A 25766-nucleotide genomic window follows, 5' to 3' on the forward strand; every position below is an offset into this window, starting at 1 on the left:
CTATCTTGAGCAGACCTTTATACGGCCAAACAGTATCCTTCACTTACACATAATTCTAAGACATCACAAGTTTCAATAGCCATAAGCTACACTCGGTGCTGTCCACCTCGGTAAATGATTCGAGCTTATTGGTTGATCAACTCTGGAACGCTCCATACGATGGAAGGCTATGCTTCTGGCAGAAATAATTAAAACGTCAAAATAATCAAGGAACGCAGTTCTCGCCACGTTGTGGTGCTGATAACTACGGCAGCATCAGCCAACTGGCATCGCTTCGGTCTGCTGCAGGGCGCGCAGTCAATCAAGGTATCTCAGAATGCGGTGCGGTGCGAAGCGGTGGAAGATGATGTACGGACCTTTTTCCATATCATTTATGTTCCATCTCTACCGTTGAATATAATTGCATCTGTCGCGGGACTCCCGATGAAGAATGGATTGTATATGCGTCTTATACGTCTGGTTGGCTGAAAGGGCAGAGAGGATCACACTTCTAGCTCGTTACGGATTGCAACAGTCTGAAACCAATTAGCAGTGATGTTGAGGTGTTCTGGTTTATTTCTAAAATAAGAGTGATGAAGTCGGGCTTAAATTGTTTGGGGCATGTTAGGACTGGATTACAGAAAGACATATTGAATAAGTAAAAAGAAAATCGGTTTAAGTACTGTTCCTTTGAATTCCACTAAGAATTTGCATCTGTTAAAGGATGCAAATTCTTAGTGGAATTCAAAGGAACAATACTTAACCCGATTTTCTTTTTTACTTACAGATATTCCCCTAACAAGCCCAGGTTAATCATCATCGTATTGAATAATTATTGCATATACAAATTATAGTTTAGTCACTATTGGCTTCTTAAAATAACAGCAACGTTGGAAAAGTGCCATGTTAGGCCAATCCATCAGAACCTTGAAGTTTCCGGCATAGATATCAGAAGAAATCAATTTCATTTGTTGATTTAGTATTACAAAAATAAAAATGAAACAACAATACCTCGCCACAACACTCGGTTCGTAACTGCAGTGCTTCATCGTCGGCCGCATCCCACATTTCCCAGATTGTTCTGCACCTGGTTCGCCCACCTTGCATGAGACCTCCAGGTACCACCTGAGTTCCTCTTGAATACTCCTGAGTCTCCAGATATCCCTTGAAACCCACTGGGCCCCTCTGAAACTCCCTACATCCTAAAGACCCCTGAAACGCTCTTGATACCTCCTGGTACCCCTTGAAACGCCCCTAGAAGCCCCCTGAAACTCCCTGTGACCCGCTAGAAAGCCCATGAGATCATCTGAAGCGCCCCTGAGACCTCTTGGTACTCCTTGAAACCCCGTGAAACGCCTCTGAGACCTCTAGATGCTCCCTGAGGCCGTTTTGAGACCCCTGGAACGCCCCTGAGTTCCCCTGGGATACAATGAAAAGCCTCTGAGGTGCCTCAAAACACACCTGAGATACAAAGCACCAGAGAACACCACTAAAACCCTGTGACCCCACTGAAATCCCCCAGAAACCATCTGAGACCCTCTCAAACGCCCCAGAGACCCTCTCTAGCGCCCTGAAACGACCCTGAGATTTCTTGGTACACCATGTAACCCCATATGACGCCCTTGAAACACTCCTGAATTTTTTTGGTATCCCCTGAAACCCTATGGGACTCCTTGAAACGCCCCACCAACCTCCATTTCGTCTTCCCTATTTCTCACAATATAAGGTTCCTAAATCTTGGATCAAAGCTCAATAACTGTCGCAGATAATCAGGTGTTATGAATGAAATGTTGCAGAATTTTGTGCCGCAATAATTGTTCCTCATCCATAAAGCTGATGGTTTCCAATTCATTATTTTTTACAAGATACAGACGACCCTCCTTTAAGACGATGAGACGATGCCATCTACTTTATGACCACCAAATCTACCAAGAAATTGCAGTAGGTGGAAAAGGGATAACACCGGCTTATAGAGACCCGTCTGTACGGTTTGCTAGCTCAAGCATATGCTGTTGGCAATCCAAGATTAAAACATGTTAAAATTCAAGCTAAAGCGCGACCTTTTCCTAGATATAAACGCAATCTATTTGTTTTTGCATAACATTATTACACATTTGAAGAACGTGCGATAAACAGCAATTATTATAAAAGCCACAAAAAATGTGCAAGAGCATCAGTTTTGGGTCATCCACCGTTCCAACTTGTAACACTTTTTGCCTAGGTCGACACTTACAATTTCAATGACCTTTTTGATCGGCCTTTTTATTGCCGCCATCGCGGCTACTGCGTCGGCCGTTTACTACCCACCATCGGTTCCCGTAGATGTTGAGGAATCACATTTCGCCTACCAACTGAAGAGCTTCCGGCAAGAGCTGGACGAATGCGCGGAATACCTTCAAGTCTCACCAGCATCCGTTGAAAACCTCGTGGCGTACAACTATGTCACAGATGATCCCAGTTTGAAGTGTTTGATTCGGTGTGCCGGTATCAACGCTGGATGGTGGAGTGTTGGAGGAAACAACTCCGGACTGCACGGACCTGTCATCGAAAGCTATTTCGCGCCAGGTTGTGGTGATACTTGTTATGTGAAACGTACTCAGGACTGTGTCAGTGCCAATGTAGCCCCGTGCCAAGATGATTGCACACAAGCTTATCAGGCATTCTTGTGCTACTATCATCAGTATGGTAATCTCAAGAGCTCCGAAGAATACATTCCACTCCCACAGCTGGACGCCGTTCAAGCTGCTATTGATTGTATGCTTATTTTACGCACACCGAAGGAATTGCTTGAGCAATACGCACAGAATGTATTCCCAGAAGTTCCTGAAACTCAGTGTCTATTCAGATGCCAATATCTGGCTGAAGGGCTTTATGATGGAGTTACCTTCAACTTAACTCGTAAATACATTCGCGAGTTTGCTATTCCTTCACCTCAGCTCAAAGATCCAGCAACACAGGCTTGTGTAGATTCTGCCCTGGCTGCCCCTAACTGTAATGAATGCGCTCGATTCTGGGCAGGTCGTGCTTGCATCAAGGACTATGGTGTGCTGAACCACATAGAAAGTTACTTCCAGGTGGCTGCTGGGCTCGTTCTTGCTCAGAGAACATGCTTAGATGAAGACTTGAACCCTCGTTACAATGCCGGTGGCCCTGCACCGCCAGCTCCTTCTCCAGCTCCGACGCCTGCTCCAATGCCAGCTCCTACTCCAGCTCCGACGCCAGCTCCAGCACCGGCTCCCACTCCTGGGTGCATGTACAACTGTGGTTCATAAATGTTAAGCCTTTGAAGCAGAGGAAATTGAATATTTCTATGATATCAACGATGATGATTAATAAATATCTTGTTATGAATCCCAAATGATGATTTACTAGTTTATCCAGCGACGCCTTTTAAGATACTAACTTTCTTTGTTGCGAGTTTTTGTATCGTAACAGTTATGCAATTCCTAGGGAATTATTTAATGTACTCTTTGTTGTGATTAGTTTGCAAACAAAACCCTATTTTTTCAGTTGAGCGGACCTGGTGCGATCGTTAAAGCACGTGACTATCACGCTGAAGACCTGGGATCGAATCCCACTCCCGAAAAACTCACAAAACAATGTCAGTTCTTCCTTCGTAAGGGAAGTAAGGCGTGGGCCCCGAGATGAACTAGCCCAGGGCAAAAAATCTCATTAATACAGACAGAAAATACATAATAAAAAAAAACTATTTTCAGATTCTCCGTTCCTGACGTCTGTCACGTGGTGTATTTTAATGCTGTTTCAATGTGGTGTGCAATTTGTCACAAATTTTGGGCTCAACGTCTTCATGAGTTATGGCATTAATAGAAATCGGTGCAATTCGTTAAAATCAAGCAATAATTTTTAATATTCAATGTTCAATCGTTCTATGCTAATTTTACAGTTCATTGTTGAACGAAACTACATCGAGAGTTGTGGCCGAGTTTTCCTTTTTAGTTAAAATTCTCTGTGATAGAAAAATAAATAAGTAGGTAAGTGAATCATTTTTCTCACAAAAATGAGTATTAAAGGGATTTCTGAAGCATTTCAGGAAGAATCAGAGGACTTCCGGTGGTCTTCCAATATGATACAGAGGCGTTATATAAGCGTTTTTTTTTCTGGGGTTTCAGAGGGATTCAGTGCGTTACTCGAGGTCCGAGGGCGTATTATATGGCGTGTTGGGGGGATTTCTGAGCCATTTCAGGAAGCTTCAGAGGATATTCGGCAGCTTTCGAGACGTTACATAGATGTTTTTGGAGGTTTCGGAGGGTTTCTGGTTCGTTACATGGGGTCCGAGGGGGATTTGGGGGATTTTAGGGGAATTTTGGAGGCATTTTGGGATGTTTCAGTGAATTTTTGGCAGGTTTCAGAGACGTTTACGGTTGTGTCCGGAGGTTTTTGGATGCGTTACGTGGAATCCGAGGAGGCTTTAGGGGAATTTCAGAGGCATTCAGGAAGTTTCAGTGGATTTCGGCAGGTTTCAGAGACGTTACAAAGGCGTTACATATGCGTTTTCGAGGGTTTCGGAAATATTCAAGTGCGTTACATGGGGTCCGAGGGGTTTTAATGGAATACAGAGGGATTTCAAGAAGTTTCGAAGAATTTTTAGCTAGGGGGTTTTAGGGGGATTTTGGAGGCATTTCAGGAAATTTAAATGAATTTTCGGTGGGTTTCCGAGACGTTTCAGAGGCGTTACATAGACGTTCTCGACGATCCTTACATGGGGTCCGAGGGGGGGTTTAGGGGGATTTCGTAGGTATTTCAAAGGATTTTTGGCGTTTTCGTGGTCTCAGGTACATTACAGGGGTCTAACGGCTTTTTCGAGAGTTCTGGACGATTTTCAGTAGGGCCCCTAAGAATCTCCCTAAAACATCCATGAATCTCTAAAACCCCCTCAAACGCCTCTGAAACCACTCTGAAGCATCCTGTAATTAGAAGCCTCCCTTGAAGCATCCTCAAACTCCCTGAAGTCCCTGAAACGTCATTTTCTCACATCTACCGTGACTTGGCTATTTTGTGCGGTTTTTTTTCAATGACACGGTTTTTACGACGTTTTATGAATAACTGGTTGCTTATGCGGTACCATTACCGTCGTAAAAATAATATCTGTGTAATAAAATGAGAATTGAATTCAATTTTTAACAAAGGGATTGTCCATTATTGACGCAAAACTCTTTTTCTCCTAATGGAAGTTTCGATTAAAATTTGAAAACATTTTTTTTTTCACAACTCTAGATTGCGTTTATCTAAACAGCTGGTTTATTATTTTCGGAGGTTTGACAATTACTATTTAGTTTTGAAGCTTTCTAAGGTCGGCTCCAGAAGCACCTTCTACTCCATTTGGGAAATTTCTGCCATCGCCTTGAACACGAGCATATTCATCATTTACCTGAGGGAGAGGGGAAGGAAAAAAGATGGAACTGGGAAAAGGACAGGTAATGGAATATGATCGTCAGACACGCATAAGCGTACCATAATGGGTTCAAACAGTGCCCTGAGAAGGGCACTCTGATGACACATAAAGCGTAAAGAGAGCTCTTTACCACAGCGGGTCAAGAACTACAGAACATCCTTGAAGATTCAGGTTTCTGTAGTCAGTTTCACTTAATGAGTGTTTACCGAGTACTCGGAAACGCACTGCCCATATTCGCATAGTCGATGTAACCACCATTGGCAATGCCACCGTACAAAAGCTAATATCTAACGCGTGCACATATTTGTGGCCAGTTTTATTCAAAAGATCACAAGATCTAACCCTTAGTTAGATGTAAACGCGGAAAAAATATTGAACTTTATATTTATTCATTGTTAAACTTCCAAAAGTATGTTGAAAAGTACAGTGGCGCTTACATCGACTATGCGAATATGGGCAGCGCAGTTGTGCCAAAAGTTGACAGTTACATACCGTCTACCCCCATTGATTTGAACGACATCTCATGCAAACCAACGGGGTTAATTTTTAATTTGAACTTCTTGCAACCCGGTTTGCATCGAAAAACAAACTACTGGCAACCTGATTTGGTGTTTTGTTTTGGTTTTGCGTTCCGTTTCACACCGCTCCAGTAGCAGAATGACGTTTGAACCATTTTTAGTTTGAACGATGTGCAGATTAGAGGGGGTCAAACTAAAAAGTGTTCAGATTACATGCGGTCAAACCAACGGGGGTAGACGGTAATCGGATTCACAGCTATCACATACAAATAAATCAGCTGGCTTAATATACGCCATGTAATAGCTGAGTCGGCAGTGGCCAGTCAATGCTTTCCTTTGACCAGCATTCTGCAATTCTGCTTTGACAGATTTGTTAGATACTTCGCCACCGCTGGAGATGGCTTAGTACAATACAATTTTGTTTGATGACATGACTCCAAACTATTCCAACATTGTTTGTGCTGAGTGGCAGCCAGGTGTATTCTGAAGCTTAACCCAACACTTGGTAATTGGAACAGCTGGCTCAGGGCCAATAAAGTCATGTTATGCTCCAGTGCGAGCTAACTCATCAGCCATTTCATTTCCAGCGATGGAAGAAAGGCCAGGTACCCTTCTTCTTCTTCTTCTTGGCGTAACGTCCTCACTGGGACAAAGCCTGCTTCTCAGCTCAGTGTTCAATGAGCACTTCCACAGTTTTTAACTGAGAGCTTCCTCTGCCAATGACCATTTTGCATGTGTATATCGTGTGGCAGGCACGATGATACTCTATGCCCAAGGAAGTCAAGGAAATACGGAAATAAGGCCAGGTACCCATACAAGGTAAAAAGTATTTGCTGAATTCAGCTCCTCGATTCGAGTTCGACAAGCGATAACTATCTTTGGCCTAGAGTTGGCCAAAGCAAGTGCTTTAATAGCAGCCTTGCTATCTGAACAGATACGACTTTGCCCATTACGTGCTGCTGAAGTGCTAATTGCACTCCGCACATAAGAGCACAGATTTCAGCCTGAAAAACGAACCAGTGTCGACTAAGTGAGTAAGACTGATGTAGCTTTAGTTCACGAGAGTGGACATTTGCATCTGCTCGACATTCGAGAAGGGAGCCATCAGTGTAACATACGATGCCGTCTGAAATACTTCTCTTCAGATACCTAGATATCCACTTATCCCAAGAAGGGAATTTCGTGGAAAATGTCCTATATGGAAAATTACAAGCAACTGTAAGATTACTTGGAGCAAGGACCACATTGTCCCAATTCCTCAATAGTGGAAACAACGAGGTGTGTGTTGATCTGCGGTTCACAGGAGTTTCCCCTAGTAAACCGAGTACCCATAGGCGGTAAGTGCAAGAAAGGGCTTCTTGTTTGAGATGAATGTGTAGTGGGGCAACGTCAAAGAAAACTTCGAGCGCTGCCGTGGGAGTTGAAGAGAACGCTCCAGACATCGCCATTGACCACATCGTTTGGAGATGGTCTAATTTTGATTGGATTGTTTTCACTTAGCCCTTTTGCCACCACACAAGACATCCATAGGCCAATATTGACCGAACAACAGTTGTGTAAATCCATTTGATATACTTGGGTTTTAGACCCCAAGTTTTACCAAAGGTTCGCCGGCAATGTCCGAAGGCTATGCAAGCTTTTTTGATTCTGAACTCAATTTGAGGTGTCCATGACAGCTTGGAATCAAGAATATCTCCAACGTACTTTGCCTGATCTTCAGAATAAAAGAGACGCAAAGGTCGAACGCCATTACGGTTTCGCTTTTCCGTGGAAAGAACAATAGATGTTTTATTCGGATTTACCGAAAGGCCATATTGGCGACACCAACCCTCAACTACATACCTGAAGGATACTTGAGGGGCCCAGAATCGAAGGGGTGTAAGTGACCATTTTGTCGATTTTGAGCTGAGCATATCATAAAATTCTTCAGGTTTCAAGCTTTCAGGAACTTTTCTAAGATTGTTTCCACGATGATTGGAAAAATTACAATAAATCAGAGAAAATTGGGTTGATTTTGAAGCTCCATACATTTTGTATGGGATGAAAAATTGGTCGAAAACTTTTAACCTCATTTACTCGATAGTGGGTTTTTGTTACTTACACCCCTTTGCTTCTAACCCCCTCACTTGGCATCAGGTCGAAAAGAGTGCTGAAGCTCATACTGACTAACAATGTTAGATAGTCGCCGGCAAAACCATAAGTAGGAATTCCACTATTATTGAGTTGCCTCAATAGCGTACACGGAGAAACTGAAAAACTCAAAATTAGGTACTTTTAAACTCAATTTTGAGTTCTTTTTCATCTCCCTTTTCATGCGCTCTTTCTATTGTTGTCAGAGAGTGAAGAGAGAAACAGCCCAACTTTTGCAGTTCCGTGCGTCAAGCCAAAACTGAGTTTCTAGCACAGTACTCAAATTTGAGTAAATACAACCTAGTCGAAATTTCGGTTGGGTGAAAAAAACCTAAAATTAGGTACTTTTTTCACATGGAAGCAAGCGGGAACAACCCAACAAAAACATCGATTCCATCAACTCAAAATTGGCTTGACGCACGCAACCCCGAAGTTGAATGGAAAGAACTTACTTTTGGGTAGTTTCGTCTCTCCGTGTAGAGGAACTGCGGCAATAACGCCCATAGGGGGCAAGATGCGCCACCCTTGTTTTAGGCAAACCACGTTACTTTTTATATCTTTTTCAACTGGAATCGTTAAAATAAGAATAAAAATGCTTTTAAATATTTAAGTTTACACATTTTTACCATAAAAATTGTACAAAAACATCAAAATACTTTTTGTTACTTTTGATGTAACTTTTTCCTGTCAAATTTTTGCACTTTTTTACATAATTTTAAAGCAATTTCTTCTCGCTATCCCCATAACTTATTTTGCACACTTTCATCCAGGGTTCCTAATTTCCACTTTTCATCTTCTTCCACATTCGAAGACAGTCAGCAGCGAACGGTTGTCGCTTTAGTTCGTGTGTATGCTTGTCAGCGACGACAGCAAACTCCGGCGAACGGTGGGAAGCCACACTTGGAAATTACTCATTCGTCCACATTCGCATCGCAAGCGAATGCGATTCATGAGTGATGCGGTTGACATTGTGCGTACGAATTTTTGATGTTTTCGAATTATTTTCTTTGCTAATCTAGCATTTCAACAACAATACAGTAAAAATGTATGCATTACATGCAGAAATTCTCTTCTACTTATGATAATAGCCGCTTCGATCGCTCACCAGCATTCTTCACCATTCGCCATTCATTTATTCGCTTGCGATCCAAACTGCGACGCATGGCAACGAATATGCATGTCAAACAGCTGGCTCATCGCTTCCCATTGGTGATGGGGTTGCGTGTTTGATCATGGACGATCCGTTTGCTGCATCTTTCTCGATTCGCTTCAGCAAAGAGGAGTGAATATGAATGGAGTGAGGCGAATATACCGATTCTTGCTTCCATCCCACCCCTAGTTAATTACATTAAAATAGCCATTAAGATCCAAATTTTGGCATAAAATGTGTAGAACACTATAACTAAAACAGTTCATTAAACATTTAAATGGAATTGACCCATAATTACAGGTTATCCATAATTATGTATTGGCTGTACACCGTTCACGAACAATAAAACTTGACAATAAACCATGCACGCAGGTATATATGCACAATTTGGCATCCTGGCGTTAGCTGTAGCTAGTGGCGCGTTTTACCCCGCATTTAAATTAAAATGCTGAAAATCAATCTTTTTTCAAATATGAATTTTTGAAACTGGTTGATAGTTTCTTCCATTTAGAAGAAAACATGTTGATGCTTTATATTTGTGTCAAAAAAGTGTGTATTATAAAGTGTTTCGTGGTCAAAGTTGGGCTCTCCCTTAACGTGGGCGTCTTACTCCCAGTTTCCCTATCTGCTACGAGATTCAACAAAAGTGGTGACAAGACTCCGCCTTGGGGGCATCCACAAAGACTCAATTTCCTAATCGCTGATTGACGCAATGTCGAGAAGAGATGTCGGTTTTCGAGCATTTGGTAAATACAATTGGAAGTCATTAGAGATACCTATACTATTACTCCGTGCGGCTTTCAATATGGCATCGAAAGTCACTATGTCAAAATCACCCTATCTAAGAAAACACCCAAACAAGATTGCTTTTGAGTGAATGCTTTCTCATTGAAGTACAGCTGAAGCAAATCTGAGCCCAGATTCGGATTCAGCGGACCAAAATCTGTCAGAGACACATAAGTTTGCTCTTGAGACAAAATAATGTTGCGCTGTGTTATCATGTTATTACATTTTATCAAAGATGAACAATCTAGTAAATATTTTTGATGATGTGTTCAAATTTGCCATAGTATGAAATTCAACCAAATAATCCCAGATATAGGTTAAAAGAAAATGTAGCTTCCTGAGCTTTATACTGATTAAAACATATTCAAATGCCAATTAAAGCTTCCAAACAACTTACAATTCAACCCAGTTCCTTTGAAATAGACACAATCTGCTTGTGTATTTATATAACATCATCACGCATTTGAAATACGTGCGGAAACATGCGATTGTTATAAAAGCCACAAAAAGAATGAATTATGCCATCAGTTTCGGGTCACCCACCGCTGAAATTGTTCATTTTTTGCATAGGTCGACAAATTCAGTTTTAATGAACATAATAGTTGCCCTTTTTATTGTCGCCATTGCGGCAACTGCGTCGGCCGTTTACTACCCACCATCGGTTCCCGTAGATGTTGAGGAGTCACATTTCGCCTACCAACTGAAGAGCTTCCGACAAGAGCTGGACGAATGCGCGGAATACCTTCAAGTCTCACCAGCATCCGTTGAAAACCTCGTGGCTTACAACTATGTCACAGATGATCCCAGTTTGAAGTGTTTGATTCGGTGTGCCGGTATCAACGCTGGATGGTGGAGTGTTGGAGGAAACAACTCCGGACTGCACGGGCCGGTCATCGAAAGCTATTTCGCGCCAGGTTGTGGCGATACCTGTTATGTGAAGCGTACTCAGGACTGTGTCAGTGCCAATATAGCCCCGTGCCAAGACGATTGCACGCAAGCTTATCAGGCATTCTTGTGCTACTACCACCAATATGGTAACCTCAAGAGCTCCGAAGAATACATTCCGCTGCCACAGTTGGACGCTGTTCAAGCTGCTGTTGATTGCATGCTTATTTTGCGTACACCGAAGGAATTGCTTGAGCAATATGCTCAGGGAGTGTTTCCGGAAGTTCCTGAAACTCAATGTCTGTACAGATGCCAGTATCTGGCTGAAGGGCTTTATGATGGGGTTACTTTCAACTTGACTCGTAAATACATTCGCGAGTATGCTGTGCCTACACCGCAGATCAAGGACCCAGCAACGCAAGTTTGTGTGGATTCCGCTCTTGGTGCCCCTAATTGTAATGAATGTGCTCGATTCTGGACTGGCCATGCCTGCATGAAGGATTATGGTGTAGCAAACCATTCGGCTGGATACTTCCAGGTGGCTGCTGGGCTTGTTCTTGCTCAGAGAACATGCTTAGATGAAGACTTGAACCCTCGTTACAATGCCGGCGGCCCTGCACCACCAGCTCCTACTCCAGCTCCGACGCCAGCTCCTTCCTCAGCTCCGACGCCAGCTCCAGCTCCGGCCCCCACTCCTGGTTGCATGTACAACTGTGGTTCATAATTGTTAAACTTTTGAAACATAGGAAATTGTTTGTTTCTATGATGTCAACGATGATGATTAATAAATATCTTGTTATGAATCCCAAATGATAAACTAGTAATTTATCCAGCGATGCCGTTTGAGAAACTTACATTTTGCAATTTCTCATCGTCAACATCGACAACACTATTAGCAAAGACATTAGACGGTGAACGATATCCATGATTTGTAAGTATAGATTCTAAGATATTGTACAAAACAACATTTAAAATAAACCCTCCCCCCAGTTCCCCTGAAGAAGGCATCAACAATTGCCGAAACGTAGGGACGAGTCCTAAAGGGACGTTCTAGAGAACTTTAGACTGCAAAGCCGAACTCCCATCATTTCGTTAGAAGTTATGATACTTATAGATACACTTTTTTTTTTATATGTTACGAAAAATTTCCTGAATTTTCTGATAAAAATATAAAACCAGGGTACCGAGACCATGGAAACGTGCATATTTTATAGTACTCTTTACATGTTAGCCCTTTTAACGTGTTTTTAAATAGCTTTCAAACAAAAAAACTAGGGGTGGGTAATGTCTGAGACATAACCGCAAGCTTGACGTAGGACAACTTTTAGCGTGTAATAAACTTTTTTGAAGCTTCTACCCTATCTGGTGAATGCGCAGCTATCTAGCAACAGCAAGGGTGTCTGGACGTCATTTCCGTTACGGTCGAGGATCTTGACTTCCGTGTTTGTGCGTACGAACATTGCAGATTTGAAAGAAAATTCTCAGTTGTTAATAGTTGTTTAAGTGATGATTAAACGCTGAGCTGAGAGACAGGCTCCGTTTCAGTTTGGATTTCTGCCAAGAAGAACAAAAAGAAGTAGAAAAAGAAGTAGAGAAGAAATAGAAGAAGTGTCAAGAACAGAAATGAAAATATTTGGATCTGGAATTCTCCAATAACTCTTGTGGACTATTTTTGGTGGTCCTGAAAAGGACCGTTTGGTGTTTGGTGGTTCTGATGTTCCTGGGAAGGTTCTTGTGCTACCGATGATTGTTAGCGACCAGGTGTTGTTTGTGGTGAGCATTTGCTGTGTATCGTATCGAATAACGTTGCATTCCGGGCTCCGGTTTCTTGAGCGTAGCGATGTATTTCCTGTAGATTAGATGTTTGATGGTTCGGGCACTTCTACTGCGAGCACAGATAAAATTGGACGGTGATAAGAAAAATAAGAGCAATAGCGTCTACACTCTGCGCTAATATTTTTAATAAAGGTTAAATCAATACACGAACCACCTAGTGTGGTTGCTTCGTTATGAGGATTAGCTAATGTTAAATTTAAATGCTTCTTCATGAAGTTAAGGAAATCAAAATTTTCTTGTTTGGAAACGTCAATATTAAAGTCTCCAGTGACAACCATTGGTGTGTCCAGTCTAACATATCTGAACAATTTCCGCGTCATGAACAACTTCGTATTTCTTATGGTTGTTCCTGGTGAAATGTAAACCGACATCAGAAGTACTTCGGTTCCCATAACATTAACCTTTGCTGCACATATGTCTCCATAGTTGATCACTTCGGCAAACGTCTCGTCTCGATCCTCACCGAGTTGCTTGATGGGATGCGGAACAGCCACGGTTGATGCCGTTTCTTTCTGATAGATCGCGACTCCAGCCGCTCTCATACCCATTCGCTTGCACTGGGTGATGCGCTTATATCCATCAATCTCTATTAGAGAGGTAGCATCCATCCAGGTTTCATTCAGAGCGAGAAATTCTACGCTTGAAAGGATTCGATCAGTCGCTATGTCCTGCGCGTGAGCGTTCAAACTCTGTACATTGAGGCTCATCAATGTGCATGCAGAGCCGCTGTTTTCAACTACTTCACTCAGTTCATCTCCTAGTGTACGCAGTCGGTGATTACTCAAACGCAACAACTCGTTCCTTAAATCCACCATCTTTGGTGAGTTGCTACCCTTAGCATGATGAAATTTAAACGAGTTTGCGGTGTTCGTCAAGTAAAGGCCTTGAAGCGTCGTAACACGTGACAAGCCAACGTACACCAATTGCTGATCTTGACTCTTGTCATAATCATACACGACCTCGGAGAAAGTGCCACCTTGCGACTTATGAACTGTTAACGCACAGGCACTAACCACCGGAAACTGTATGCGTTTGCATTTAATGATGCTGCTTAGCTTTATGTTACCTGAACGCTTTGCAATAGGAGTCCAATCGGGTTGCAGAATTCCTGGTCTTGAATAGACAGTTGGTCGCGATTTGATCCTCAACGCAGCACCTATCGTCTCGTTGTCGTACTTGAACCATAGTTTCACAACTGAGCCGTCTTCATCCTTTTCAATATATTTCAGCTCACCTATCGCACCATTCACTACGCCATCTTCTACATCGACGTTGGTTGTAATCATGTATGGCATACCAACGGAAAGGCGTAGCAAATACGGTAACCCACCGGTTTCCACGACGCTCATCTTGTAGAGCTTGATGCGAGAGCTTGCCAGTTGACCAGCGTCCTTGTATCCCGCGAAAACGTCATCCGCTATACAGTCCAGAGCATCCTGATTATGCAGTACTTCGTTGTTGTATGCTTCAACATCCGCATTCCGATGATAAAGCCTTATTGCTCCTGGTGCGTTTTGTTTACACCACTCTACAGTACGGAACCGACTTTCAATCAGTTTGGTCTCCTCAGCAGTCATTTGCTGGCCATTACCAATCTTAGTGAGTATACTGGAGAACTCTACATCTGTCTGCCGCATCACCTTAACAAGCGGTAAGAAATCCAATGCTTGCCAAAGAACAGCACCGTGAAAGGAATTACCTGTAGGCTTGTAAACAGGCCTTGCATTGACGGGTGGCAATTGTCGCAAGTCTCCACAGAATACGATGTTAATTCCGCCAAATGGATCATCATAATTGCCACTAATGTCCTGAAGACGCGCATGAATGGTGTTGAGAATATCCGCACCAATCATACTAACTTCATCGATTATGACCGCCTTAATGTTTGCAAAAGCATTGCGGTACAACTGCAGCATCTCAAAGCTGAGTTTCGAATTGGCTCGCCTTGACATAGTGATCCGAAACGCTGAATGAACGGTTGTTCCTCCTATAGCAACGGCTGCTTTTCCGGTGGAAGCACACGCCACATAGGCGTTCTTCTGCGCGTTGTGGGCTTGACTGTAGCGATTTATCGTCTCCATTAAAATGCGCAGAGTGAATGTTTTACCGCACCCAGCAGGTCCAGTAAAGAAAATCTGCATCGGCTTGCTGCTTTCATCGTAACTGTGCAAACTGTGGATCATTTGCAGGATGAGGTCGCGCTGCTCAGCATTGGTTGTCCGCACCATTGCACAGTAATCTTCTTTCGACATGACATTAGTACGTTGCCTGATGACAGCATTCAGTGCTCCTGTGGGCAAATGTTCAATATCGTCGTTGTTGGGCTCCATGATGATCGTTCGCACAAATTCATCATTCTTCTCTGTAGCGGCATTCTCCTGCTCACCAACCTCTTCGTTCTCACAAGTACGAAGGTATTCCTCTACAGTCTGTTCCAAGTTCAGCTCGCAGTCATATTCCCTTCGTTTTCTCAAGAGATCTGCCTCGTTCATATCATAAAGCTGAAGAAACTTGTTGCCATCCAGAATGTCGCAGACTTCGCTTCTGAATGGCCAAAACAAAAGTACCGATTCACGCTTGTACTCAGCCAACTCGTTCATGCTGTAGCCACGCCATCTCAATATTCGTGGAACATTCCGGATAGTGTAGGTGTTAGTACCTCTTCTTTGAGTGTACCGTGCTGCGAAATCAGCTAAACACACATCTTCTAAGCCATCGCGCTCTTCGTATTTCTGGATAATGTTCTTGGTCCACACATCAGTCGAATCCTCATCGATTTCCTCTTCATCCATCTGCCTGTACTGTTTCCTAGATCTTATCCTTTCATGAGGCCACATCGTTGGTAAGAATTGAACTTTCCTGCTGGCTTCAGACATAGGCAATCGCAGAAGTACCCATGCAGCTTCCTGGGCACACATCTCCACAGAGTTCAGCATTTTCAAACTAACCTTCTTCAGCAAAGCCGTGTAATCTTGGTCCGGATACTGCTCTTGCAGAGCGATAAGCTCTCGATGCAATCCACTTATACCGCGGTTGGACTTGTTGACATAGTCAACCAAGTAACACGCACATGAGTACACGTCGAGGATGAACTGCAAATCCATGTTAGAACGAAGCTTTTGAGCAATCCATGGGTTGAAAGGATTCGTCCATAGCTCATTCATCACTCGCTTCAGGAAGATCGTTGGTCGCTTAATCGAAGAACGCAGAACATCAAGGTAGTACTCGTATGTACATTTACAGTCGTCTAGAAACTCCTCTAACGTGTCAAATGCCTTGGTTTCCAAAATTTGTCTCATTTCCGAGGCACGCTTCCTCAATTGATCACGGCGACTATCATCAGCGGTGAGAGGAATCAGTGTTCGCTCTTCGTCCATTGGCCAGTACGGTATGTTAAACCTGCAACGCTTTTCATTACGTTTGTAGCAAGTACGCGTGTGGTCATGAATCTGCTTCTTGATCGTTTCTGGCAAATGCACAGCGCTGATGGAACTAACTTTCCTAATAAGTTCCATTGTAGCAGGCATATCTTCAGAAACAGTTTCGTTAGGATCGTTTGCGAGCCAAAGCATGATATGTGCATGTGGGCTGCCGCGATGCTGAAACTCGATGCGCTTGAAGGAGTCCACGACGTAATGCTTTCCCAACGGGCTGAACCTTGGTGAAGAAAGGATCGTCATGAGAACATCGACAAGCTTGTTGAAGTACAAGCAGCACGTGACGGCATCGTCATTGACCAGCGTTGCTCGCTGTAGAGCACTCAGCTCCTGCAGCGGGTCCGTTAAAGCAATGCCGTTATACTCACTGGAGAGTTTGTGTAGCTGCTTCAACAAAAGAGGCCATTGAGTTTCACTGGCGCTCAGAGTCAGGAACATTGTTGGCTTCCCCAACTGTCGTATCATGGCGAAAAGGTCCTGTTTCCTTTGATACCAATATTGCACTGAATTTGGTATCGACTTCATAAACGACAGGTTCCGTTCCATAAGACCTTCCACGAAAGCTCGGTCGTTGAGCTGTCCTCGCGTTATGTTCGCGGTTCCCATGCTTTTGAAGACATGCTGTAACCCTTCGGTAACTCGAAGACGCAGAATCTTCATAGCCATGTACAGCAAATGGTTGGGCTTGGCTCCTCGCCTATCACTCCGTCTCAGCTCACTAGTAGCCTTCATGAAAGGCGTGACGTGAATCCCAGCCTTGAATTTTCTGGGGTGTCCAAGATAAATATCCGGAAAGGAAAGCTCCTCGGCATCATCATCGTAAACGATGGATACTGGTCTCCTGTTTTGTGCTGGGGCGATTTCCAAGCACTTATCCTCATTCCACATAAGTGTCTGTTGTTGGCCAGCAAACATCTCCACATCATTGGCTTCCTCGATAACATCCAGCTGGATTGCGTCTCCATCCCGCGATGAACCAGGTTGAGGCTCAGAAGCAATAGCGTTCAATCGTTCTTGGTTAAAACTTACCCCCTCCCGTCTATACAAAGGAGTGGTAACGAGATATTCCAACCAAGCTTTCACCACAGACTTTTTGACGAATACAGACAAGTAATTTGATTTATGAATAAGGTGCTTTTTAATGCACACGTTAAAAGCATAATCATCTTCAAGCTCGCGTGGAAGTGCCCTAACCATCTCATCTACATCTACTGGAACATTGATCACCTGACCAATGATCGTGTAACTGCCTAAAATTTCGGATAACATTTTATATAATCGAATAAAATGAGAAAATGTATATGTCAATCATACCTTGCGCTTGGCGCAGGCGACGAATCTGCATAAATGGCAGTCGTGGTGAAATAAGCCTTTCACTAATTGGGTCCAGCGGTGGAAGACCCAAAGGATAAGGTGGATATTTGAACCCATTCGATGTTGACAAATTGGGTACAGCACCACGTTGCAAACTGCTGCGACAAGTCTGGCATACTTTGAATTCATTGACCGATTCAAAATGATTTCCCTCTATCAACACTCTCCCTGCAGCTTCGGTGATCGACTTTAGATCATTGATGAACCACAGCCTATCACATACGCTGCACGGTATACCAAATTCATTTTCAGTGAACCGTTTGTGGAACTCTCGATCAGCTTTATCGAATTTTGGTTCTTCTTGAATTGGTATAGATATGTCAATTCCTGTAAACATTAATTGATTCATTATGCGCACCATTTAGTAATGATAATACCAATAGTTTACTCACCCTGACCAAAGTGATCAGGAATTAGAACAGACTCGTTCTGCTCAGAACGAAATGGAACAAGTTCTGTAAAATGAGATTGAAAATAATGATTGAATGTTTGCCAAATCATTAATGCTTTTGGTAAAATGTGTCTGGCTTGGTGTCTGGCATAAATTATTTGAAATATTCTTGAGAAGAAAAATACACAAAATATTGTATACGTCAAAAAATGCTTTCTGTTGACAAATATGATCTTAGTTTTATAGGGGTATTCCTAAAGTAGTGTATATTAAGTATCGTCAATCAATAAACATAGGTTTCGTTGTGGAATTAATGTGGTGACAGGTAAACTTGAAAATCTTCACAACAATAATATGCATACAACAGTCAATATGCACTTACCTTGGGATCGAAATTGTTCAACATGGGCTTCCCCATCTACATGAATAGATGGAGCGATTCCTAGGAAAAATGAGGAAAATCTTTAACTTACTATACACTTGCCATTGAATAATGTTTGGATTACAAAGATTATACAACGTTCACATTTAGAGCTCAACGTGTTAACGTCAACCGTCGAGTCCCCCATGAGTGCTACAGATTTTCAATTTACGAATTTGTCGCTAAACTCTACCACATTAAGCACAAAAGTAAAAAGTAGTGGAATTGGAGTGCTTTAATCATTAGCATAAACATCAATACGTGAAAGCTTTCCCACGATAAGCTATTCAAATCGATATATTTCATATCAAACCCTGTACATTGTACCGAATCGTAAAAAGTCAGCAAGTAAAAAAAAAGCACGTAACCGAAGAAACAAGCCGAGTTTCAATGGAAAAATAAAACCAACTAAGTATTATGAATTGAAGAATGGTATTATTTAACAACACTTGCTCACTTAAAAAGATTAGATACATGCACTTTTAATGCTTTCAGTCAGCTATCTGCTATTTTTGAAAATACGACACTAGATGACAAACTAGCTTGCAGCAGTAATGCACAGCAGAAAACTTTTCCTGACAGCTGCACCGGGATCATACTATGCTAACGACTTAATGCTTGCGTGATACAAGTTGCATGACCGCGAATGCACTTTGAAAATGATAATTTTACTCACCGCTATATGAAACCGCACCATTTGGCAAGGTACCGTTGACTGGGACTGCTACAAATCTCACCGGATCATTGCTCCTGCCCGGAAGAGGTTCCAGCACAAAATTGAGCACCGGCTCAAGATTGGCAGCCGCAGTCGTACCGGCATTGACACCGGGCCGGACACCAACGCCGATAGTTTCCCGCGCATTTTTCCTCCGCTGCCTGTACTGCCTCATGCGTTCCGCATTCGTCACAGCAGGCCTCGGCGAGACTCCTTCGATTTCCTGCTCTTCACGCTTCCGCTTGCGGAAGTTCGCAAGATATTTTGCTTCCAAACGGCGCGGCATCCTTTCAGCAACGAACGGAATGTACTCACTATCACCTGTCACACAACAACCGGCACAACGAAACACTTCCTCGGAAGAACCACCTTCGGCGACTGAAGAGTCAAAATGGACAAAAGTCCATGCGAGATTCCGACTTTTATATCCTCAACATACATAACCACGATACGTTGGCAAATTTGGAATGGGCGGAGCTATGCATGGAGTAAAGTTGTAATGTAAACCATTTCGCTGAGCGTATTCATAAGTTATTCTAGTCAAAGTCGCAAGCTACCATGATTTCTAAATCGATGAAGGAAAATTATCCGATTCGCAACTCTTGAGGAATTAGATTCGGTGGTCCTGAAAAGGACCGTTTAATGGACGATTTTAGGAAGGAAACGACATGAATTCACCATGCCGTGTTGGTTCTCCCCGCCGTCGGAAACTGATTGCTGCCGTAGATTTACTTCTTGCCTGGTGAGATTCCTGGCCGAGCAGAGATTTGTCGCTGTGTTAGTGTGTGCTACTGCCGGGCTGGAGGCGCCACGAACCTCCTTGTCTGATCCAACGAAAATGACGAAAGAATGTTAGAATTACAACCATGTTTTACACAAAACGGTCTAGATATGATAATGTATCGATGAATTCCTTATACCATTAGCGGCCAGCTTGATCACTGTGTCAGAGCCATTTCACCACGCATATTTTCAGCTTTCGATTGCACCACGTTTTTGCCGATCTATGGAATGAAACCTTTGAGGAATCAGGATGATTTAAGAAAGGAAATTACATGAATTCACAATTTTGCACAATGCATGTTGGTTTTCTCCGCGTCAAATGCTGGGCCACCGAAGACTGATCCACTGTTTGCTGCCGTGAATAAAATTAATAGCCGACCTCACTCTTGCTGAGAAACGACGATGTCTTTTACTTTTTGGGTGCAACACTATTCTCGATCGAATCCAATTCTCTTTTGGAAAGATTTTCGGTGGTCCTGAAAAGGACCGTTTATATTATGGACGATTTTGATGAATTCACCACGCCACGCAATGCGTGTTGGTTTTCTCCATGCTGAATGCTGGAAGCCGTCGTAAACTGGCCCGCCGCTTGCTGCCTTGGATGAAATGTCCAGCCGAGCCGAGCCGTCGCTGGGTTGGTCTGTGCTGCTGTCGTACTGGAGGCGCCACCAACCTCTTTGACTGATCCAACGAAAATGACGAAAGAAAACCGAGGACAAAGCTTTTATACCCCTAGATTAGCAGGCGAAGCTCCTCCCATTTGGGTGGCTTTACAGTTTATTTCGTTTGCATGCCCCGCCCGCTTGTACCCAGACGCTTCAAACCATTAAGCAACCGAGAAATGAGTAAATTTCCATTGAAAGGATTAAATTATCGAAATATTAAATGGTTTGGATCATTTAAATTCGAAAAATGTTAGAATTAAACCATGCTTCACACAAAACGGTCCGGATAGGATAATGCGTTGATGAACTCTGTATACCATTAGCAGCCAGCTTCATCACTGGAGCCATTTTGCCATTTCACCAAGCATATTTTCACTTTTCGATTGCACCACGTTTTTGCCGATCTATGGAATGAAACCTTTGAGGAATCAGGATGATTTAAGAAAGAAAATTGAATGAATTAGCAATTTCACACAAAGCATGTTGGTTTTCTCCGCGCTAAATGCTGGGCTACCGAAAACTGATCCACTGTTTGCTGCCGTGAATAAAATTAATAGCCGACCTCACTCTTGCTGAGAAACGACGATGTCTTTTACTTTTTGGGTGCAACACTATTCTCGATCGAATCCAATTCTCTTTTGGAAAGATTTTCGGTGGTCCTGAAAAGGACCGTTTATATTATGGACGATTTTGATGAATTCACCACGCCACGCAATGCGTGTTGGTTTTCTCCATGCTGAATGCTGGAAGCAGTCGTAAACTGGCCCGCCGCTTGCTGCCTTGGATGAAATTTCCAGCCGAGCCGAGCCGTCGCTGGGTTGGTCTGTGCTGCTGTCGTACTGGAGGCGCTATCAACCTCTTTGACTGATCCAACGAAAATGACGAAAGAAAACCGGGGACAAAGCATTTATACCCCTAGATTAGCAGGTCAAGCTCCTCCCATTTGGCTGGCTTTCCAGTTTATTTCGTTTGCATGCCCCGCCCGCTTGCACCCAGACGCTTCAAACCATTAAGCAACCGAGAAATGAGCCAATTTTCGTTGAGCAATGTTTCTAATTTGGAAAATTCGATGTAGAATTCCAGGTGGAATCATTAGTGGCCGGCTTTATCATTGTTGCTGAGCCATCAAGCATTCAATATTTCACTTTTTTGTTGCACAACGCTTTTCGAGATCGATGGGCTTAAACCTTCAAGGAATCTGGACGATTTAAGAAAGAAAATTACATGAATTCACCATTTCACGCATGCGTGTTGGGTTTCTCCGCGGTGAATGCTGGATACCATCGAAAATTGCCTCGTAGCTTGCTTCCGTGGATAAGATTGAGTGACCGTCTCCGCTGTTGCCAAGCAACGAGTATTCACTCTTTTACTGTTTGGTTTCACAACACTTTTCTCGACTGATGGATGAAAATAATCCGATTTCTAACTCTTGATGAATCATTTTCGGTGGCCCTGATAAGGACCGTTTGTTCATGAATTCACCATGTCACGCGATGTGTGTTGGTTTTCTCTGCGCTAAATACTGGACCGCCGAAAACTGACTCACTGCTTGCTGCCGTGGATAAAATTAATGGTGGGCTTCACTTCTTCTGAGAAGCCGAGCTGTCTTTCACTTTGGATTGCACCAAGCTTTTCTCGATCGATGGCGGTCCAACTGTTCAGGGAAGACTTTATGTGGTCCTGAAAAGGACCGTTTATATTATGGACGATTTTGATGAATTCACCATGCCACGTAATACGTGTTGGTTTTCTCCATGCTGAATGCTGGAAGCCGTCGTATAGTGGCCCACCGCTTGCTGCCTTGGTCGAAATTTCCAGCCGAGCCGAGCCGTCGCTGGGTTGGTGTGTGCTGCTGTCGTAGTGGAGGCGCCACTAACCTCCTTGACTGATCCAACGAAAATGACGAAAGAAAACCGAGGACAAAGCTTTTATATCCCTAGATTAGCAGGCGAAGCTCCTCCCATTTGGGTGGCTTTCCAGTTTATTTCATTTGCATGCCCCGCCCGCATGTACCCCAACGCATCAAACGAATAACCAACCCAGAAATGAGTAAATTGTCAATGAACGGATAAAGTAACCAAAATATTGAATTGTGTAGATCATTGTAATTCGAAAAATGTTAGAATTAAACAATGTTTCACACAAAATGGCCTTAATAGGAAAAACGTTGCAAAATTCCAGGTGGAATCATTAGTGACTGGCTTCATCAATGTTGCTGATTAATGGCATTCAATTTTTTTCACTTTTTGGTTGCACTGCAGTTTTCTCGATCGATGAAGAAACATTTTTCGATTCGTAACTCTTGTGGAATTAGTTTCGGTGGTCCTGAAAAGGACCGGGACGAATGTTGGGCAATTGATTCAAATTATTTCTCCACGCAATGCAATGCGAGTGGGTTTTCTCCGCCACCGAAACATTGCCGCTTGCTGCCGTGAACGGATTTGCAATGCCACTCGCCTTTGGCACTGACAGTCCAAAGCCGAGGCACTTGCCAGCTCTTTCTCCGATGCTGGTCGAAATGGAACTGACGAACAGCTATCGCATGATCGCATTCCTTCCTGCACCAAAGTTGCCCATCACGATGCGCACCAATCAGAGAGCGTTGGTGGACTGAACGAGAAATTTTGTCCGCTACCCATATTTATAGATTTCAGCGTTTGCAATGTCAAACTTTAAAACAATTTTTCAACTATTTATCAATGATTTTCAGGTTTACCGAATGTTCCAAATGGAACGCGGGAGTTTCATCTTTCGTATAACGGGATTCTTTTATCATTTCGTTAAGTAGGGACGATACTGTGAGCGTTTGAAATCTTTCACTCAAACGTAACGCTCTCGGTATCATAAATTTTGAAATGACACCAGGTATAGAAAACAGAGACGTAGTCCTACGTCAAAAAGAAGTTTAAAATCGGTCTAATGGTTCAAAAGTAACGATTTTTTGAAAATTTTTGGTTTTAAAAAACCTTGATTTTTTGGATCACCCTATATGAAAATTGGTCACCCTAATGACGAAATAAAAAAAATACGGGTTTAAAATTTCAGTCATTTTGAAAATATTGCTTCGTTATTTAGTTAAAAATCAAAAACCAAAAAAATGAGGAAATGCGTCTAGTTTCGCTTTAATTCCAATTTTCAGTTTATACTTTCCTGACTTTGGCACGTGGTGATGTGACGTGGTGTGCAATTTGTTACATATTTAGGATTCAACGTCTTCATGAGCATGCCGAGTCGCACAGTGGATCTGCCATAGGTCATAAATCCAAAAACTAGACCACAATGAAAAAAGATTATTTCGATTTTTGTCGAATCATTTTTCCTTTTCATTAGCGTGAATTAAAGTTATTTTTAATTATTCGAGTAATTCTGAGTCTGAAATTAGATTCGACAGTTTATGGATACAATCATAAGTGAAGACAGCGTGTGGTTATTTTTAGAAAAGTTTGAAAAATGTGATTATAACAACAATGCGAGCGTGCATTTGATTTATCGGTGCAACTTTTGAAAACATGTGTATTTTTTGTGAATTACTTGCAACGTCAAAAATGCAGTACGCATGACAAAGTTTGCAGGAAATAGCTAGTTTTTAATCAAATACCTAATAGCAAGTGATTTATGCGTCTCGAAAATGGTGAAAATTAACATCATGGAATGAAATAATATAAACTCTTTTTTTTTTTGGAGGAACTATCTCAAATTAGATGAAATCTCTGCTGGGAAAGCTTGTTTATATGAAAATGCTATAGCAATGACGTCAAATCAATCACACAAAGAATCATAAAAATAGTCCCCAATAATTTGAACAAGGACCTGGTGCGCCTGGTCTTAACTAAACGAACGGAACGCCATCTGTTCAGAGCTCGGGTAGTTTTATTGACAGTCATACATAATAAAATTGAATTCATTTCACATATTATGTAATTAGGATTTTTAAAGTAAATTTATTTATTGAAAGGCCATCGCTTATGTTTCGTTGGTCCATTTCAGCTGGCACGCACGCCATTTCATTGGTATTTCGTCTCATTTTAACGAGTAATGGTTTTAAGTTGAAACAAATTAGGTTCCTGTCCTCACCATTGCTATAGTAGCAACTATGACCAGAAGAGAGTAAAAATATGAAACTCTGTATTGGTGTAGTACGAAGCCATTTTATTTTGTACAAAATAAAACGCAAATTAAACAAAAATGTCCATTTACCTGTTTTAATGAAATTTTTTGTGTTAAAGAAACATGGCTGCATATTATCTTGTTGATTCACAAACAAAACATGCTTGTATCCCTATTAAGAAAAATTTATTCCAAAATTTACGTTTCATGATGTTTATCGATAAACAAAGATCTTTAATGTAACGGACTCGTGACGTTTTAACTTCAGCTAATGAAATAGTATTTTTGGTAATTCGGATGTTCACGATTAATGAATTTGCAATTTTCCATACTCTCAAGTACACTCCCGTTCAAAAGTTTGGGGTCACCCCCTCAAAAACATGTCATTTTTTTAGGCCCATATCTCCACCAATTTGCGTCCGATTTCAAAACCCTAGGTTTCATTCAAAAAATAATAAGTCAAAGAAACTTTGAACATGTTTTAAAAGAAACTTTTTCAAAAAATTTTGTATGTAAACTTAACCTAAAGTTGCCAAATTTTCTAAAAAATGAATATAAACTTACGGCACTGTCGCTGGAAGTTGGGTCGACCAAATTTTAAGATGAGAGCGGTAATATGACCCATTTTCTATTAGCTTTCAACTGCTTTTTACAGAACTTAGCTAAAAAATCTAGAAAAAAAGTTATTAAGTAAATTAATCCTTGATGTCATCGACCAAAAGTTTGGGGTCACCCCTCAATATGATGTATCGGCCAAAAGTTTGGGGTCACTATCGTAAAACATGTAAAAGTGATTTGTTGATATCTTGGTCATCTTTCATTCAATTTTAATTCTTCTTGACTTATTTGAAACAAAATGAATGATACTTACTGCATAGACATTTAACCACACATATTTGTTGTTTACATACTAAAACTTAACGTAAAGTTGCCTCATTTTTTGAAGCGTGGTAAAATGTGCTAACTTTACATAACATTTTTATATACAAAAATCGTTAAATACGTTAAGTAAAAGACATCAAACGTAAATTTAGTTAATTATCTTTGAAATGAGCCATAAATAATTAAAATTGAACTATAGATGACGAAGATATCATCAAATCACTTTTCCATGTTTTACGAAAGTGACCCCAAACTTTTGGCCGATACATCATATTGAGGGGTGACCCCAAACTT

The 25766-nt window shown here is 42.0% G+C and overlaps 3 protein-coding genes across 10 annotated transcripts in view; all 3 read left to right on the top strand.

Annotated features, from left to right (window-relative positions):
• LOC109402885 (reversion-inducing cysteine-rich protein with Kazal motifs) overlaps positions 1-25766 on the top strand; it is a 125454-nt gene that overhangs the window by 16881 nt on the left and 82807 nt on the right. The window lies entirely within an intron of this gene.
• On the top strand, positions 1926-3913 carry LOC115264669 (uncharacterized). The gene has a single exon (XM_062859961.1). It carries the CDS (start codon positions 2220-2222, stop codon positions 3249-3251), a length of 1032 nt encoding a protein of 343 aa, XP_062715945.1. The 5' UTR covers positions 1926-2219; the 3' UTR covers positions 3252-3913.
• LOC109411823 (uncharacterized) lies at positions 9685-12016 on the top strand. Its single transcript, XM_019685437.3, has one exon. The coding sequence runs from the start codon at positions 10488-10490 to the stop codon at positions 11583-11585; it is 1098 nt and encodes a 365-aa protein (XP_019540982.3). The 5' UTR covers positions 9685-10487; the 3' UTR covers positions 11586-12016.

Source organism: Aedes albopictus, chromosome 3 (genome assembly GCF_035046485.1).
Source record: "Aedes albopictus strain Foshan chromosome 3, AalbF5, whole genome shotgun sequence".
In the NCBI taxonomy this organism is placed as follows: domain Eukaryota; kingdom Metazoa; phylum Arthropoda; class Insecta; order Diptera; family Culicidae; genus Aedes; species Aedes albopictus.

Coding starts and splice junctions, on each gene's coding strand:
- LOC115264669 (XM_062859961.1), top strand. CDS start 2,220: ATGACCTTTTTGATCGGCCTTTTTATTGCCGCCATCGCGGCTACTGCG.
- LOC109411823 (XM_019685437.3), top strand. CDS start 10,488: ATGAATTATGCCATCAGTTTCGGGTCACCCACCGCTGAAATTGTTCAT.